This window comes from Aquila chrysaetos, chromosome 17 (assembly GCF_900496995.4).
Source record: "Aquila chrysaetos chrysaetos chromosome 17, bAquChr1.4, whole genome shotgun sequence".
Lineage (NCBI taxonomy): Eukaryota > Metazoa > Chordata > Aves > Accipitriformes > Accipitridae > Aquila > Aquila chrysaetos.
Genome location: NC_044020.1, coordinates 8138992 through 8158939, shown reverse-complemented (window position 1 = coordinate 8158939; position 19948 = coordinate 8138992). Strand labels below are relative to the sequence as shown.

Sequence of the window (19948 nt, the reverse complement as noted above, 5' to 3'; positions counted from 1 at the left end):
TTATTTATTCCTATGTCTGTCTTGCTTGCTTTCCCTTGCTTAGTGTGAAGGTAGTGACAATATTAATACAGGTCTGTTCTTCGTCTATACAACTTGCCTCATTAATTTTGAATTTACTACATTTCAGTTTCTCATTACACAGTTAGAAGTCAATCATGTCACTGTTGGTGTGTATGTGTGTGTATGTAATACCACTCAACGTCACTAATTAATACTCCGCACTAATAAATGTTTACTTTAATCCATCCTATAACAACAAATTGTCAATGGGAGTACATTCCCTTTAGAGAAAAGGAATTAATTTTGTATAAGATTAAGGCAAATTCTTTATAGGATAGGCACTTGACCTTGGTTGAAAGAATATACCATCAGGGAATAACAGGTGAAGGTTACTTCAGTGATAAATGAGAATTAGCTTCTTTCTACTCACACCTTATTGACAGGAAAGTATTAAAACATCCTGTCAAAGTATTTGTCCTTAGAAGCTGTCTTTGAAGTTGTTTGATATATCTTAAGTTGTGAAAGCATAATAAGATTTTTTTTTAATTTTTTTTTTTCCCCCCCCAGTCGGTGTTATCCGCTGTCCAATTTGTGGTCAGGAATGTGCAGAGAGACACATCATAGATAACTTTTTTGTGAAGGATACCACAGAGGTTCCCAGTAGCACAGTAGAGAAATCAAATCAGGTAAGTGCATTAAGATGTAATCAAGTTAACACCTTTTGGATGTGTATGCATATCCTTGGCTTCTTGCTGTGTGGCCTTTTTGCTCTTCATATGCAGAAAAAGACTTCAAGTACTTAGTCATCACATGGGGTAGCTAGTCTAGAACATCAGTTAAAATCGATGAAAATGTATGTGAAGAAGGTGGTTATTCTAAACTATTTTGAAGAAGGTGGTTATCTTATTCTAAACTATTTTTAATTGTTGATGTAAAATTGCATCATGATAGCAAAAGATAAAAGTAAGGAATTGGCGCTAGAATCGGAATTTCTATACTTTGGACACGGCACTTGAAGCAGAGACACGGACAATGTTACATCAAGAGATCTCAATGTAAAATGGAATCCTGTAGTTAAATCGACTTATTTTTTCTTATCTCAGCACTGAGAAAATATGGCACTGAATAGCTGCAGTGCAGTTACCAAGCAAGAGGCTCAAACTTCTAACTGGGGAAGATGCTATGTTCTAGGGGGTTTTTGTTTGTTTCTCTTATGTAAGCTGCCTCTTCTTCCTTTTGCAATCAAATAATAGCCATCTCATAAAACCAAAACCTGCTTATCTAGAAGAATAGTAATACTGGGTAATACTGGTGGTTTTTTTTCCTCCTGATGTTTTTTTAGGAGGAAAGTACTGGTATGGAAGCAGTACCAAATGAATAATCACACCTGTGTAGGAACACAGTTTAGCAGTCTCCAATATCAAAATATTGCATGTCTTCATTTTTAGCTAGTAAGAGAGTATCTCAAACATCTCTTTACTCATAAACTTTTTATTAAACTCCAGGAACTTATTGTAAATAATTCAGCTTCTTTATATGTTGCTGCATTCTTCATAATAACAGTACAAAAAGGTTACTATGTCAATGTGGCTTGCATTTCAACTCATATGCTAACATTTGGATGGTGGTCTCCTTTTATTTTGAAAATGCCTCTTTTTCACTTTCCTGGTTTAGGAACCAGTATCATTGGCTCTTGATCTATTTGTTTCGGGGGCAGCTTCTTAGAGGTCCTTTACTGTGTATTCTTCTTGTTTCAAAGCTTATCTGAAATTCGTGCTTACATATATGAATGGGTATGTGTCTCAGGAACAGATGAAAGTACCCAGTCAGGTTTGTGATACCGGCTCACTGACTATTAAAGGCGTAAATGCTGTCATCATCTCTGAGGAAGAGTAATTTACTTAGGTCTTGAAAACCATTAAACTGTGTTCAGCTTATAAGGAATTTTGCAACTGGATTTCTGAGAAATTATAGACCTTACCAGAAACTGAAATTTAGTTGGCAGTCTCTGGAAGTATGAGCAGTGTTGTCTTAATGTAGGACAGTTTAAACTTTGCTTTTTTTGTGTTTGTGTGTGGTGGTGTTTTGGTTGGTTTGTTTGGGGTTTTTTTTCCCCTGGGTGTTGCAGGGAAACATCTGAGTTTTGGAGATGGTTGTGAGATTTGCACAAAGTCTCTCAATATTCTACCAGTAAGATTGAGAAAAGGAATAGTACCTGTTGCATTGAAAATTTGATCATAACTTTTTTAGTGACTTTAAAATTAGGAAGAGAAGCAAGGTAACACATAACTTTGTTAGGCAGAAGCAGTCCTGAATTTTTTTGGGGGAGGGGGCAGGCGGGCTGTGCCATAACCTCTGCCAAGTTATGTTACAAGTCCTCTAAGATACTGCTTTGGGGAGTGGGGACAGAAGTAGAATTATTTTTCCTGGGTTTAGTGACAAAGTTTTTTGTTGTTGGGGTTTTTTTTTCCCCTTGCTTTCTGTGAAAGTTAAGTGGGGAATTGAGGCCTTCGAGACCTGGATAAGGAACTGAAAATTCAAGAAGAGCTCTTCATATTCTTGAGGTTGAACATCATAATGTAAAATTGGGTGTACTTCAATGGGTCATAGGGTATCAAAAGTTGGAGTATCCACCAAACTCAGTGATGTCAGCATAAGTCAGGCACTTCCTTGGAATTGAGGCAGATGTCTTTTTTTATTTACCCTTGGATCTTGATCCGCTGGAGAGAGATACAGAGAAATTCCACATATTTCAACAGCTGGTTTGGAATTATCTGTTGTTGAGTGGTGTAAACAGATTTCAGGGAGGTTCTTCAAAGCATTGGTGTTACCTTAAGTTCGCTTCTCAGACTTCTGTCTTACTCTTCCATTCCATATTTGTTTCTCTCTCTCCCTAACAAAAACCAGCAGGCTTGCAGTTGAGAAAGCATGTCTGTTCTCAAGCTAAGTTCCCCGGCTGAACTCAGCATAGTTTCTGCAGCAGTTCAAGGCAAACCAGCAGACTTTGCTGAACCAGCATAGTAGTACATTCATGTGCTTTTCTGCTGACTTTTTTTAAAAGTGGAGCTAGATGTTTTGTTAGATGCCTGCTAAGTGACCATGTACCTTGCCTCTTGGAAATGAATAATGTGCAGTTCTGTTTTGTTTGAATAGATTTATTTTGGTACGATAATGAAGCTTTTTGGACATTCCTTTGTACTTTGACATTGGAACCATAAAAAAAAAAAAGCTACACTATTCTATAAAGCTGTCTGTTGTGGAACAGCAAAGTTAACTCAATAATAGTTAAACAGGTCAGTGTCCTGTTCAAGGGGGAACATAATGAGGTTTAAGGATGATACATCCTTCTAATTGGCCTGTCTTCTTTTGCCTTTGAAGGAGCAAAGAGAAAAGAAAGAAAAAATGCCAGTAGCAAGATAGGCAACAGATCAGAGGAATTAAAGTGGAAAAGATACTGAGACTTGCAGGAAACATTGGATCAGAGATCATCCAAATTCTGTCAAAAACTTTGGCTATCTTATAGAAATTTTCTACTGAGATGGTTAGTTTGGCTTTGATAGTTCAGCTGCTTTAGCAGGATGTTTAAGAAATTAGAATTAGAGCAAAGCCATGGGTTCTGTGCAAGTGATGTTGTGGCTTAGAACCACTGGTCCATATCTGACTAGCCTGTGTATGTGTGTTGCCAGGAAGGACTGGTTTATTTCAATGCAGGAGAGACTGCAAAAAACCCCTTTCAAACTCAATGTCTGATTTTTTCAGATTTATGCTAAAATAGTTTTTAGCATATTGAATTAAAACTGTAGGAGTGAATGGCATATCATGGAGCCTGGCATTGTGGGGTGAGAAAAATAACTGGAACCCATTAAAGTGCCATACATCTATCTAAAATCACGTTCACCTTATCTGAGCCTGATTTTGGCAGTTCAGTACCCTACTTACATAGCTGTGCTTTCTAGCATTGACTACTGAAAACTTCAAGAGCAAAAGAAGTAAGCATAAAGAAAGTGTAAAAGTCCATAGTATATGTTCCACAAGGGCTTTCCTGGCTAGCGTTAAAGAGAACATTAAGGATTTTGTGCTGGCTGTTAGCATAGGAAGCTTTCCAGAAGAAAAGAGACTAACGGGAAATGCAGTTGTGGTCTTCCTGAAAGTAATCATTGTAGGTTTGGGGCAACTAGGGCATAAATACTTTGAAAGAACAGATCCTTTATAATTTTTTTCACATTATGATTTATTGAAAGACTTGGCGAAATTATTGGATGCTAAAGGGAAGTTTTAAAAAAAAAAATTAATTGTACTTTATTCGTAAGAGTAAGCGGAAAGGAGCTTCAAACCCAAGAGACGTTACTGAAGCAAATGCTAAATGTGGGTAAGACTAAAGGGTAGACAAGTAAAGGAAATTCAGGAACTTAACAGAAGAAAATTATTTAACCTGTGTGCAAAGCCATGAAAGTAAGAGAAGTGTGAGACTGATGCAGAAGAGAAGATCATGGTGATAACATTGGTGTTGCTGCAGCATATTGAGCCTTCAGTGCATTTTACTCTAGGTCCTGATTCTCATAGCTTCTGTGTCCAAAAGAGAACATGTGTAAAAATATTTTTGACAGTAAGAACACTTTCTGTATTTTTTACCAGTTACTGTCCTGAGAGTTTTAAATGTTGTAGTAGGAATGAAGAACAGTTGGACTTTATGTAAGATGTTGGGAATGTAGTAACAAAACAAGGTACAAGTTTAGATCTGATACTAGATCTGGATACTAAGACGGCAAGTCTGACTGGCATAATAGAGCAATTAATGCGGATAATTTAGAACAAAAAGTTTCTCTGGTTTTTGTATGGTGCCAGAGTAGCCACTGTGTATTCTTCCAAGGAACTAGTAAGCTAAATAGCTTATCAAAGCTGTAGCAGAGGCCAAAATGTCTTTGAAAGCCACTGGTTTAGGGCAGTGGGTAATAGACTCAAGAAGAGTCACAGTATGGTTTTGTTGTGCTTTGAAGAGAGGCAGCTGTTGATGGGATGTTGGGGAAAGGACGATGTGTTGATCAGGGTTCATGCATTTTGAGATACTAGCACATGGTTCATATTTAGAGTTGAATATAGGCGAGACTGTCCCAGAAGACAGGTGCTGTTTCTTAGTGATTTTGTATGTGCCAAGAGATAGTTATGTAAGTATTAGCATCAATTGGTTTTGGATCCAATAGGGGAAACCATTGCACCTAATTTACACTGGCGAAGTTTGTACTGTTAGTTCACTGAATATTCCTCTGGACTACTTTGCTCTCTTCCTTTGAAACTCGGAAACCTTAGCTTGCTTATTTAATCTGATTAATACTCAAAGTATATTTAATTGGGAGAGTGGTTAGTTACTACAGTAGCTGAGAATACAGCTCTATTACCTCAACTCTTGCATGTAAATCTGTTTTTAAGTAAATATACAAGCTTTTACAACTAAAAAAATAGTACTTACCTGCAACATGCTGAGTAATTTCAGCTTTCGTTAAATTTGAATGAAGGCTGAATGAACACTTCCTGCAGTTATAAATACTAAAACTAGTAACTGAGTTAAATATAATTACAAGGAAGACTCAATTAAAAATGACTATCTGTCTAACCAGAATAAAGCTGTCGTGGTTTAACCCCAGCCAGCAACTAAGCACCACGCAGCCGCTCACTCGCTCCCCCCCACCCAGTGGGATGGCAGAGGAAATTGGGGAAAAAGAAGCAAAACCCACGGGTTGAGATAAGAACAGTGTAATAGAACAGAAAAGAAGAAACTAATAATGGTAATGATAACACTAATAAAATGACAACAGCAATAATGAAAGGATTGGAATGTACAAATGATGCGCAGTGCAATTGCTCACCACCCGCCGACCGGCACCCAGCTAGTCCCCCAGCCGGTGCTGCCTCCGCCCCGGTCCTCACTTCCCAGTTCCTACACTGGATGGGACGTCCCATGGTCTGGAACACCCTGTTGGCCAGTTTGGGTCAGCTGCCCTGGCTGTGTCCTGTGCCAACTTTGTGCCTCTCCAGCTTTCTCGCTGGCTGGGCATGAGAAGCTGGAAAGTCCTTGACTTTAGACTAAACACTACTTATCAACAACTGAAAACATCAGTGTTATCACATTCTTCGCATACTGAACTCAAAACATAGCACCGTACCAGCTATGAGGAAGACAGTTAACTCTATCCCAGCTGAAACTAGGACAAAAGCCTTACAGGTTAACTAGGGAGAGTTTTCTCTGAGATCACTGAAGCACTGCTTGTATGAGTCACAAAAATAAGAGTGAAAAAAGTTTTAGGTTTTGTAAGAGTATAGCAAATACTTACAGTAATTGTACTTCCATATACTTTAGCTATGTGGCTTATTCTAATAACTAGGAGTTCTAGCAAAACCCAAGCTATATTAGGAAATTTGTATTTCAGATTAAGAAGTGGGTATAAGCAAATCTAGTTTCTACCTAGAAGGCATAGCTATTTTGACAGCATGAGTTATGATGACTCTCAAAAATTTTAGAAATCTGTCTCTCTCCCACTTGGTGGCTTTGAAGAGTATAAAGCTGGAATATATACTTTCGGGACTACAAAGGAGGAGTTTCAGTTCATTTGGCAGCACCTGATTATTGGTTATTGAATCACAATCTTCATCTCATTCCAAGTATAGCAGGTCAAACCAGTTGAAAAAAACCCTAAAATGTATTGAAAAAAGAAAATAGACAAAGATCTTGGAATCTAGGAGGAATGAGTAACTTCAGAAATCCTTTGAACTTACTTAAATACCCTGGCAAGCAGTAAGTTTATCTGCCTAAGTTTGCTAAAGGTGACCTGGAAAGGCTGTTGTGATGTTTTTTTTCCTGTTCTGTGTGTGTGTTGGGGGTGTTTTTTGGGTTTTTTTTTGTTTTTTGTTTTTTTTAGTTGGGTTCCTGCCTTTTTTTTTTTTGTCTTTGTTTTGCTTCTTTGACTTAAAGAATGCCTGAAAGACTTTTTTGTTGTTATTTTTTGCTTTGCTTATTTTGTTTTCACTGTTGGGGTTTTTTTACACTAGAAAAACAAATATCCAATCTCTTATTCTCCACTCTAACTTGCAAAACCACCTCTGGGTATCTGGGGGCATAGCATGATCGTACCTCTCTGGCAACAAGACTGATATTAAAACTTTTCTTGTCCTGCAGTAGTTCACTGCCCAGTCAACAGTGTTGAGGTAACTGATCCTTGGACTAAAATGATGTAATCAATCTGGTTTTACACCACAGTATTGCAGAGGTTTGCATTGGCACACCTGTGGAGGAGACAACTGGCAAAGGAGAAAGGAGGGAATTTCTTTCATGGGAGTTTCTGCCAGAGAACATGTAATATTGAAGTAATGTCTCAGTGATACTTGCTTGTTCTAAATTTTTTTAAGAAGCTGTGCTGAGTCCTTGAGAATACTTCTCTCTCTCTTTTTTTTTTTTTTTTTTTTTCAAAATAGTATTGAAATTAAGGGTTGAAAGCAGGTAAAAATTTTCAATGTCCTGATTTCAATTCACTTCCTTTACTTCCATTTTCTTGACTTTTTTATGATGTCCTTACTTTGATATTTCTCCCTAGTCAACTAGTCTGGTTAGGACTAGAATTTTTATTGTTAAGAGAAGAGGGGGAAGAAAAAGAAAAAACAAGCACAAGATAAAAAAATTATAAGAAGATTTTTAAAAATAAAATTTTCAGGCCTCCTTTTTGTAAAGAAACAGAAAAAGGGGCACAAGCCCAATTTTTTCTCCTTTGCAGGTCACCTTTAACGAAAATGAACTGCTTCAAACTCCAAGTGACAACAAAGAGGGGTCAACAACCCTTGTGTTGTAACTTCATTTCTCAGAAGATATTTGCTTTGAGAGGCAACATGATCCAGAAGAATAAGTACAGCATTGGGAATCTGGAACTCCTATCTATGTTCAAATTCCAGTTCTGTCAGTAACTTGCTATGTGGCCTAAGGCAAGTTTTGTGCTAATTTTCCTCTTTCTTGAAGGGGAAACTGGGACATAGTTCTACATATATATTATTTCTCTGCATAGGATGTAAATATTTGCTTCCTTTGTAACTTAATGTACATTTATCTTGTGCAGGTGCAGAAGTTGGATTTTTTTTTTAACGAAACTGAAAACGAAACTAAAATCTAAAATTTTCTCCTTGTTGCTTCTGCTAGCAGATTTCTATCACTGTGATCTGTAGGATATAGCAATCTTCAGACATCTTGAAGCTTTTGTTTGCAGCAGTGCTAAACATTGATAGAAACGGATGGTAGTTACCTAAACGAGTATCTGCATAAGCATGTTCACTATTTTTACCACCAAAACCCCCTTGAAAGTATGACTACAGAGGCATTGTAAAGGAGGAGTTAAAAACGAAATAATGTTATGATCATGTGAAGTGGTGTTGTCCATCATTCATAGTTTTCAACCGGTTGTTCAAATTGTGGATCCATAGGAATTTTTTCTTGTGTGCGTATTGACTCTGTGCAGAGAGGTTTTGGTCTGCTCTCAGATTTGTTTTCTTTAATTAAATTTTTTCTCTAGATCTCTTGGGTATAGTCCAAAGAGCCCCAGGAATTAACAGACCAGAGTTTGAAAATTAGTATGCGTTGTTTGCAAATGTGTTCTAGGATAGCTTTACTGATAAGCCTAACTGGAGTGCTATCTTTAAGTGGTGATGCAGAGATTCTTGGGAAGAATGCTGCTATTCAATACTGTGTGTACTTCTGAAACTCTAAGCAGGTGAACAGAAACTAAAATTAAAGCGTCTGTGTAAACTGAGGGAGGCTTCTAAAATCAGAGCAGTGCTGATCGTGTTGTGTCTTTTAGTAAACATTTCACAAGAGCATATTGTATATAGTGAACATTATATAGCTTCGAAGTGTGCAGTGTCGGGCAGAAAGTAATGGTTTGACTTTTATCATGTCAGGGAAAGGTGTTAGAGTAACACTGACAAAATGACCACTTTCTTTGAAAAGTCACATTTGATTACTTTTATGCAGTTATTTGTAGTGTTCCTGTACCTCAGGCAGTTTTCCGTTCTCATTTCACTGTTTTCAGAAAACTGTAAAAGTGCACTGATGAGATATGAACAATAGCTCGTATGTATATTTTGTATTTATTTTAACAGCTACCTTTTCTTCCTCATGTCAGGTCTGCACAAGCTGTGAAGATAATGCAGAAGCTAATGGGTTTTGTGTGGAATGTGTAGAATGGTTGTGCAAGACCTGTATCAGAGCTCACCAGAGGGTTAAATTCACAAAGGATCATACTGTAAGACAGAAAGAGGAAGTATCTCCAGGTAACACACTTAATTTATAATTTCACAGAGAATGCGTGTCTACATTGGAATACTGTATTAGGCCACCACATTTCTTTTTAAAGTGATAAATTTCAAAAATTGTGTTCCTTAATCCTAGTAAATGTAGAAGGAGAGATTCATTATGATATAACCCTTTGGTGCATATGAATTAGTGGAACCGTGTTATTTTTCTGATTGGTAATGGATATGTTTTAATAGTTTCCTGCCTCCTAGTCACTTACTTCAATTTCATTGCTGAAGGCTGCAACCATTTGAATGAATTCTGGTGTTTTTTTGGCTGCTTTCCATCTAAGTGGATCTCTTAAGATCCAGCTAACAAAAGAGAAAACTATTTTAAGCATTAGATGCATTAGAATGTAGCTGCCGAAAAGGGAGACTTTGTCGTGGCTAGGTGTATGACAGCCATTTTTCTGTCAGATATGCTGCATGGTGGTAAGAAACCCTACAGATTGGTATTTCATGTGATTTTTGTGCAAAGTGTTTTAAAACAATAAATACACATAGATTTTTCTTTCACCTGATATGATTGCAAATTATTGTCTAGACTTTAGAGATCAGCTGCAGAAAATACTACTTTATGCATTTGGCTCCTCTAGTTTTTCTAGAGGGTCTACCAAATGGTTTATATGAACTTGATTCCTTTTGCAGCAGCATACAACAGCACCAATAGACTATACTTTTTCAGCACTCTGATAATAAAGCATACTCTGTTAGCAATAAAGCGTGCCAGAATTCATGTTTTAGCCAAGTATATTTTAAGTTTGAAACGTTTTGCCTTAAACACTTCATTAATGTTTAAGGGAATTATCTTATGAATTGGAGTGTTTTTCCTCAGTAGGATCTATGATAATTCATGTTGGAAGGGACCTCAGGAGATGATCTAGTCCAGCCTCCTGCTTAAAGCAGTCAGCAGTGAGATCAGATCAAGTTGCTCAGGGCTTTATCCATTTGGGCCTTGAGAACCAACAAGGATGGATGTGGCGTACAGTACAGCCTCTCTGAGAAATCTTGACTAGTCTCATGGTAAAGAAGGTTGTACTTTTATTCATTGAGAACCTCTTTTGTTTCAGTTTATGCCCATTGCGTCTTGTCTTTTAGTGACATTGTAGGACAATCATAAACATAATAGGATGCTGATAAACATTCTACTGGTTCTAAAGTCCATTGGACTTGCATGATTTATCTTGTGTGTGTGTGTATATATATATATAATTTTTATAAATTATTATGTATTGTTATAAAATATGTATTATGATGTATATTTATTTTCATTCCATCATATCTAGTCCTGTGAATTTTGTATGTAATGTAGGCTTTCACTTCTGTAATCTTTATTGCTCAAAGGGTAGCTTCCAGTGTGATACTTTGGAGATATGCACTCTATTGTGTATCCCACTTTCAGATGTGGTTAATCAAAAGTGAGTACTGCGTGTACTTTCAGCAGAGGACAAAAGCAGCAGGCAAAACTGTCTGACTGTTAGGCTGAACATGACTTGGTGGTAGGAATGCTCTCTGTGCATTCAGGCCTCCTCTGAGTCTGCTGGTCAGTTTCAAAGAATTTTGGCTGAAGGAAAATAACTTCTTCCAGGTTTCATGAAAATAAGTAAATGAATAGGTATGGAAAAGGGACCGTATTGATCTGCAGTGAAGGATGGGCTGCGGTGTGAAGCCAGTTTTCATTACAGGCAATATAATCCTCATGAACTCAGTGTCCAACCCAACAAGAAATTAGGCTTTGTCAGTCAAATTGTTTGAAGAACAGTTTTCGATTCTATCGTCTGGTGGTGTTTCCTGTGCTCTTTGGCATATGCTTACTAGAAACTGAAGTGAGACCTCGCACCCATTTAGAATGGGGTCCTGAAGGGACCTTAGTAGCTTCTGGTTATTATATTCTGTACGTTTTACGCTTTTGAATACCTGTGTCTTGGTATCTTCAAACCCCCTTTCACCCACTTGACTAAGAAGATGGAGCAATGAATTAAGTCTGCAATATCCTCTTTTCCATTTAAGAAAGGAACTTGCTGGTTGTGCAATGTCTTTTGCAACTGCAACAGTACTGGCTACTCCTTTTGTAAATAGTTTTGTGCGACCATAATAAGTTATGGTAAAATAGGTTCTAGACATTTTCCGTGAGAGAAGGTGTTAGCTCCATGCTTGATCAAGAGTGAGATGTTGCAGTTTGAGCTTACAGCTGTTATATTCTTGATTAGGTGGCCTGATACACACTTCTAGCATCTAGGTGAGGAATGTGGTAAGGAAAAACAGGAGAATGCAAATCTTTAATAATTTCAGGAGACTGGACTGACATCTTCCTTTATTCACAGAGGCAGTTGGTGTGACCAGTCAGCGACCTGTGTTTTGCCCTTATCACAAAAAGGAGCAGTTGAAGTTGTATTGTGAAACCTGTGACAAGTTGACCTGCCGAGACTGTCAGTTACTAGAGCACAAAGAGCACAGGTATTGAAACAAAGAGTATCTTTTATGCAACTCACATACAGGAAGGTAGCTTGAAGTTGATTGTAGCTCTAGCCACATGGAGTACAGTCAGGTGAAAAAAGTGCAAAGTAAAATTTTCTGCTCAGAAATGAAGCCCACACATAAACAGAGATTGTATGCAAAAAGAGTGTGGCTGATGAGTGTGTGACAGTTTAGAATAAAACCTGATTTTTCCAGTTGTTAATCTGGTGATTTAAGCACACGAGCTTTCTTTACTGTCAAGTTATTTGGATAGAATTTGTTGCTGTGCAGCTCATCAGAGAGTCCTTAGAAAGCACAGGGGCTGTGTTATGCAACTGTACACTTTGTAACTTCTCCATTTGTTCTTCAACAAGATGATTATATAATGGAACATTACCAAACAATTTCAGAATGGAGCAAATGGACATATTTTTTCTGTGAAGAGCCCTTTAAAATGAAGAGTAAACCTAAAGTTTGGCTATACTGTACCTTGACAACACTATTTATAACAGTGAAATCTTCGGATTGCTGTTCTTTGGTCATCTCTTATCAGCCACAGAAGCTGGAAAGCAGGATTATATACAACTTCTGGGTACAAGACAATAATGTTGCTGGCTAATGCATACAGTAGTGGTCTGGGACAGATGTACTCTTAGGTTAAATATTAATATCTCACTATACCTGATGCACCCACCCAAAGAACTTGCTTGCCTGACCAGGTGAACATCAATAGGTGGAGAGGTGTTGGCCACTTTTTCTCCCTGGAACAGGCTAAACCTTGCTCTTGCAGAGTTGCAGTCTTTCTCTTCAGTTCTCCTTTTTTTAGGATTTATATCCCTTTCAGAATGTGCCACCTCTTTTTTTTCCTCAAATTGTTGATGATTTCAGTTCCTTGATTTAAAATGTTGCTGACTTCTACTGACTCGGCAATCTCTCTTCTTTCTTGTGTTTCTACAACCTTATCTTGTATGAAGTAATAGCTTACATGCACTTTCACTTACAAAGTGATGACTACAGCACAACATTAATTTTCCTTTTGCTAAAATTGGGCTATGGTCACGCAATATCCCTTCATATTTATGAAAGTCATAAATTCTCAAAAAAAAAAAGACAGGAAATATATACTATAGATTCAGCTATATTATAAATAAAATATATCAGCATTTGCTGATATATGTTTCCATGATGACAGTTAAATTATGGACTTGAGCAGCATCTTTATTCAATTAAAGAACTCTTTTGTAAGGCACTCTGCTTTTTAGCAAGTATATCACACCTCTTGCATGTGTAAATACTCAACTGTTTTTTACTACAGGTACCAGTTTATAGAAGAAGCTTTTCAGAACCAGAAAGTGATCATTGAGACACTAATCACCAAATTGATGGAGAAGACTAAGTACATAAAATATACAGGGAAGCAGATCCAAAACAGGTATGTATCGGAATTTGAGGTTAAAACTGACACAGAGGGCAACTTTACATACATTGTGATTTTTTGAAATGTTTAGATTAGTGCATTTTGTACTTCTCTCCTTTTATCCTTCCAGAAAGAGAAACTCTAAAATCTTCAGTTTGCCGTAGTGGCTGTTTAATGTGCTTGATTGTGTTGGGTAACTCGTCTGTTCAGCCTGTGGACTTAATGGGCAGCAATAGCTTGGGTGCAGCAAAACAACTTACGCAATAAAGACTGTAGAAGGCAGTCTTATATTCTTCCCCACCATCAACATATTTATTTCCTTAGTGTAGATCCCTCTTAGAAAGTGAAAGGTTATGACTCATGTCATTATAATGCTTGTGACACATATTTGAAGACTTATGTAATACTTTTATGCTTGGGGCTGTATTCACTCGGTACTACAAACCTAGGAGAAAAATAAATCTGTAAAATGTTTGCTGCAGTAGGCCTTTGTAACTGCTCCTTCAGCAGAGTTCAAAGGCAGTACCCAGGAAGATTCAACACAGTACGGGATGCTGAGTGCAACTTGAACTTTTCCTCTCTCTTTGCCTGTCTTTGAGGATGGTGGAGATGGAAAAAACCAGCAGAGACCCTTTTCTTCTTTTGCTGCATCTAAGTGGTTATTCTCCCTTGCATCTTAGCAGAAGTGATTTTCACAATATAAGAATATACTTTGCTGTTACGAGTTTGAGTACTATTGGTGAAATAGCTAAATTAGGAAATCTGTTTGTTGTTTTTGTTTCTGGAGTGCCATTCTACCTTAGATGGAAATTAGACTTAAACAGTTTTGATTGGCATGGACCATTCCAGAAATGTGCTGGCCAATTAAAAATCAAGAATTTCAATTACAGTGAGCATTTAATTTTTCTCAGTGACAGATGTCAGTAATTTTACAGACTTACGGCATTAGAATTTTCCACCAGTTAATTAATTTTATTATAGGTCACTGTTACTTGCTCTTTCTAATTCTCCCAGTAATTTTCCTGACTATAAGTATCTGATGGTATATGTATTAATTGGTGCATATGACCAAGAAATGTTGCAGTCTCAGCAATGGGGAGGGGGGTGGTTATACTGTTTGGAGGGTGGGTTTGTGAGCTAAAGAACATTATTTTCTATACTGTCTACTTACAGAATTCTTGAAGTGAATCAGAATCAAAAGCAGGTGGAACAGGATATTAAAGTTGCCATATTTACACTGATGGTAGAAATAAATAAAAAGGGAAAAGCTCTACTGCATCAGTTGGAGGTAATTTTGTTTCTATCGTAAGAAACAAAAATGTCAGTCTTAATATTTTTTTGTGTAGTTTCACATTAAAATAAAATCCATATCTAGCATTAGCCACCTGCGCGTGTCCTATCGCAATTCCAAAGTGGAGAGATGTTCCACACAAGGCATTTGAGCAAGTGGGGGTTTGGTGGGGAAAGGGAGGAGGGTTTGGTTTTTGGGGGGTGGTTGTTGTTTTGTTTGTAATTATTATCTGTGTTCCCTGCTTTGTGAATCAGGGCTGTCTCTGAGCCCGGTTTCTTTCCCCATGCTTTTGCAAGTCATAATTCTATGCATCATGGACGAAAGTGTTGTGGTCAGAATTTTTCATAAATTCAGCAATCCAATAGCAAATCAAAGGAGAGAGAATTGTCTAGAATGGATACCTGGAAAAATATTACCTTCAATTGGGTTTTAGAAAGTGGGTGTGTATAGAATGGCACATACATATACACATACGAAAATGTGTCATAAGAGAAAATGGGATTCTGCACAGAAACTCCCGATATCTTGAATAAATGTATACTGACTTTTCTGTTTGATAGCTGCAGTCAGGGGGCTGGAGTGCTTTTTAGGAGAGCTATGTGAAGCCACTTGATCATTGTGAGTTACAAATGTGAAAGCTAATGCCTGTTAACTGTAAATTGAACCCTTTGACTGGAACTGCCTTTCTACTTGCAGACTCTGGCAAAAGAGCATCGGATGAAACTTCTGCAGCAACAACAGGAAGTGGCAGGTCTCTCTAAACAGCTGGAACATGTCATGAATTTTTCCAAATGGGCAGTTTCCAGTGGGAGCAGCACAGCACTACTGTACAGCAAACGCTTGGTAAGGTTAGGATGATACCTCTCTCCATTTACTTAGAGACTATAGTCAAGGCAGATATGCACGCACATGCTTGTCAGTAACACTAGGGAATTAGACTTTTTAATGACTTTCTACTAATTGGAATATTTGTATATCATTTTTCATGGTTTTCTCTCAAACATAAATAAAGAATGTTTCTAATAATGTAGCGCTCTGGTCATGATTCTCTCCTGTTACACTACCATAGAATTGTTGTAGATCTGCAGAAGTAGGGACAACTCCGTTTCTCTGGAGTGAAAACCATGAGGCCGTGAAACACTGGGAAAAATGTTGCATGTCCTACATCATCACTGAGGTTCTTTTCGGTACTTGTTACAGCTTCTGAGTTCAGAGAAAGATGGTGTTTCTAAATTGTAGTCTCTGATATCCAGCATTTTAATGTAAAAATCAATGTATTGCTTTGTTCTGTCAGACTCATCCTCCACTAAAAGTCTTAAAAAATTGATAAAACTGAATTGAGGCTTTTGCTTGTCCGTGCAGAGTTATGAAGCTAAATATTTCAATGCAATAAGGAGACTTAAGATCTGAGTGCATGTGGACTCACTAAGCTGACTGCTCATGATGAACAGAAATCCTAAAAGACTTGAATTAAAAGACAAACAAAGAGTTGACCATGATTTGTCCAGAGGTTACTAGATTGTGCTAGCCTGATGCCAGAAATCTGTGGCAATGTTGAGGAAAGGTGCTAGATCCCTTTTTTTTCCCAATTCTTATAACTGGATCACAAAGTTTTTTCTTTTTCTCATTGCTTAGTTGAGAACCTATTGGGGGGTGGGTGGGAGTGGGTTTTTTGTTTAGTTGCTTTTGGGATTGGTTTGGGGTTTGGGTGTTGTTCCCCCCCCCCCCCCCCCCTTTTTTTTTTTTTGATACCCATTAAAATTCTGTAGGCTATAGCAGATAGTGGAATATTACTTGCTTTTTATCAACTTACTTCAAGTAGTTAAATTCATTTGGCCTGCCTTATACTGCCTCAGCAAGTCATATTTTTTAATTGCATAGATGTTGTGCAATGGAGGGGTTTAGATCACCTAAAGAATCACCTCCAATGGTATTAATAAAAAAAAAGATTTAAAAGGAACTTATATAAAAGCGTGATTTCACAGAATTCGATGGCAAGGTTCACTCTATTACTTAATACATGGATGAAATGCACAAAGGAAAATTAAGTCAGAATCAAACTAAAATTATGTATGCAGAGACCAAAGATGCAATAGGGTAAGAGAAACATACAAAGAAAAATTGAGTTAGAATTGATTTTTCATGATTTTTACAGAGATCGGGAATGTAGAAAGGTAGGGGAGACCCTCCCGTTGAGCCACGAGGTTCAGAGAAGACCCCTTTGCTTTCTAAACTCCTGTTGGAGTCTAGGTGCAGCTGGATCAACTCCTAGTCTCAGACTTGGGCAATGGTTTATATCTAAAGGGATTATGAGTATAATAGCAGCCTGGGATTCATTCACAGTCAAATAAAGTACAGGACAGTAATTTAGGTGTAGATTTGAAAAGCAATGTTTGTAATATACTTGCTATAGAATATTCAGGTTAGCACACACATACGCATGAAGACACTAAGAGACATACGTAAGCGAGTACAAGAGGTATACCTGTTAAAAATTCCCCTCGAGCTCAGTGAAGATATTCACAGCAGATGCTTCGGCGTCTTTCTCAACGGGCAAAGGGTCGAGCCTCAAGGAGTGGAGGGTATCAGCCCAAGTCTTGCCGGCTTTCGGCGACAGACCTCTGAGCTTCTCAAACAGAAAAGCTTGTGAGCTCTGAGAGGCGTCCCGCTCAGAGGGAGCCCATTGCGGTCCAGGAGAGCTCCAAGGGTCTCACTCGGAACCGCTGTTTATAGGCTTGGGAGATGATTGGCTTTAGTCATCAGCAAATTACTGGGATTCCAGCTGTGCTGGTACCATTTTGCATGAGTTACGCTTCAGCTAAGGACGGCTCCAGGGCTGTCGGAGAATGAGTTAAGATTCAGATAGGGGCTGCTGCAAGGCGGTTAGGAGAGGACTGAGATATGTCCCAAGGTTGTCAGGAGAGAACTAGTTATCTCTGCTCCCACTGCCCGCCTCCGCTGGGCAGCAGGAGTCCTTGGAACGGTCAGCACGACTCCGTGTCTTAGCCATGTAGGAGTTCCTGGTACGGTCAAGGGACGCTTAACCGCCCAACTCATTACAGTTGTGCTAAGGCCCAGCGAGACGTCCCGAGTTCGTAGGTCAGCCCAGAGAGGGGGAAGGAATGCACCACCACAATAGAGAAAAAGGGCATCAAACTGAGTCATGTAGTTTGTAATTGCTTGGTGTTGCCGCAAAGACTTCTGTTATGTGAGTAAGAAAACAAGTTATGTTGCAGGCATCTTAATCTTACAAACATTATGTAGTTGAAGAAAATGACCATCCAGCCCATAAAGCCTCAGCAAGTGAGAAATATTTTTCAAAAGAACAGATGAGCTTTAGGCTCCTGATTTTTTGCTGAAAGTTGGTGTTATTTGGGCATTGAGTAGCTAACCTGTCTGTGGATATCTGGAAAATCTGTTCCTGAACAGTGATGCATAGAGAGGCATGTGAGACTTCTGCTCCAGCATATCCAACCACGTGAAACTAGGAGGGAGAAGGCAATGTCTGGAAGACATCAGTTTCCCAGCCTCGTCCTCTAGTTTGAACAAAACACTGGTAGCTACCTCTATTACTGACAGGAGGTAACTAGTGTAGTCATGAGTTTGTTTACAATATATATGTGTGCACAGTAGGAGGAATATATGGAGCAAACTATGACAAGAAATGTGTGCAACCAGTATTGTTGACAGGACAAAAGACTAGGATTTCTATAGTGTAGTATACTTGATTTTGGTAGTGTACACAGAAATCCTAGGAAATCTATATTCAAAATAGTGCACATAAAATTTTCCATGGTCATTAAAAAGATTTAAGTCTTGCTAAATGTTTTTTGTATCTGGTCTAAAACTGACCTGCCTAAAATTGAAAGAAAAAACTGGAAGCTCTTCTAAAATTCCTGTGTAAAAGATAACTAGTATCATTTTAAACAGGTAAGATGATTTTGCCAAGTATGTCTTTTGAACTTTTCCAGGAAATAATCTATTAGTCAAGAAAAAAACGTGTTGAACTCTTAAGTTTTTTCTGTATCTGCTGTGTGTTATTCTAAAATTAGCGCCTGTGTTAGATATTTCTACTGAAACAACTGCAAGAAAATATTTTCTTCCTAGGAACTAGATAAATACTGAGCATTTGATAGAGTATTCTGTTTGTGTAATGTAATCATAGTGCAATCCTTTGGAACCAAGGAGTTGGAAGTGTCTGAAAATACCTGTGAATCTGAGAGTTTTCAAAGATAAAGTTTATAAAATCTCTTCTTTGGGTTTCTGAAGAAAACTTAAATTTATTACAAAGGACAATTCCCTGTGATGATACTTGTTGCCAAAAGGATGAGTTTTGTTTCTTTGGAAGAAAACTGAATGGGCTAACATAGGTTTTTTTGGGGGGAACCCAACAATGGTTATGTGAATCTGTACTTCACTTGCAAGTAGTTCAAGTCATTGAATGTAATGACCAAGTTTGTGGAAGGATATGTATTTCTACAGGGGAGAATAATTCATTTTTTTAGGTTGTAGTTGATTCCTTTTTAAAACTATTTTAGGAATAAGGGAAAGATGTTAAGAATATCACTTATTTGTAGCTTGGACAAATTTATCTGTCTTTCACCTCAGTTCTCTAGGTGCTTGTTCAGGGATTTTTTGTTGCTGTTGGTGTGGTTTGTGGTGTGGGGTTTTTTGTTGTTGTTGTTCTGGGTTTTGGGTTTTTTTCCAAGACTTTTTATGCTGTTTGGATACATGGCTCTGGCCCCAGAGAAAAAGATAGTCTTGTTTTGTTCCTGTTTCAGATTACATATCGACTACGGTATCTTCTCCGAGCAAGGTGTGATGCTTCACCGGTGACTAACAATACCATCCAGTTTCACTGTGATCCTAGCTTCTGGGCTCAAAACATTTTCAATCTAGGTATGATAATGTTTTATTAGCCCTTTGGTGTCTTCATCCTATTTTGAAAGCAGCTTGCTTTCTGTGAAGATAAATGACCTCCACACTATTAATTTCTTGGTTTACTTTGTTAGATTTATTTCCTTACCTGTAGAAGACATTTAAAGTGTATTGTATGGGAAGAAGTATTATTTATGAATATTTATGATAAAGTATTAACAAACTTACCTTGCTTGAATGGTAGGTGTGATGGTGACAATAGCAGCTTTCAGTTTCCTGGACAATACACATGCCTTCTGCCTTCTGAAACAAGGAACACAGTCTCTAACCCGCTACAATCTATAACAGCTCTACCAATGTACAGAGAGGTGCAAGTGTTATGTTTCTCTACAAAGGCAGAGAAAGAAAGTGTTAAGGCAGTGCTTTAAGGTGAACAAGCTCCTTTCCCCACACACCAGGACATTGGATGGTAGCAGGGAAATTCTCCAAGTTTCTTCTTTGTAAATAATTTTGTTTGGGATTCAAAAGTGAATCTCTTGTTTCCAGAAACCAACTGTCAAGCTGTGGTGGCGATAACT

The 19948-nt window shown here is 37.9% G+C and overlaps 1 protein-coding gene across 3 annotated transcripts in view; it reads left to right on the top strand.

Annotated features, from left to right (window-relative positions):
• The window catches only part of TRIM24 (tripartite motif containing 24), a 67381-nt gene that overhangs the window by 27036 nt on the left and 20397 nt on the right, over positions 1-19948 (top strand). For 2 of the 3 annotated variants that reach the window (XM_030040683.2, XM_030040682.2), the window contains exons 2-8: positions 568-686; positions 9159-9306; positions 11652-11784; positions 13100-13216; positions 14375-14489; positions 15189-15335; positions 19274-19391. In XM_030040683.2, the coding sequence (XP_029896543.1) occupies positions 568-686; positions 9159-9306; positions 11652-11784; positions 13100-13216; positions 14375-14489; positions 15189-15335; positions 19274-19391 (897 nt within the window). Of the gene's footprint in view, positions 1-567; positions 687-7765; positions 7969-9158; positions 9307-11651; positions 11785-13099; positions 13217-14374; positions 14490-15188; positions 15336-19273; positions 19392-19948 lie in introns of those variants that run through there. The other variant, XM_030040686.2, reaches the window with a different exon arrangement.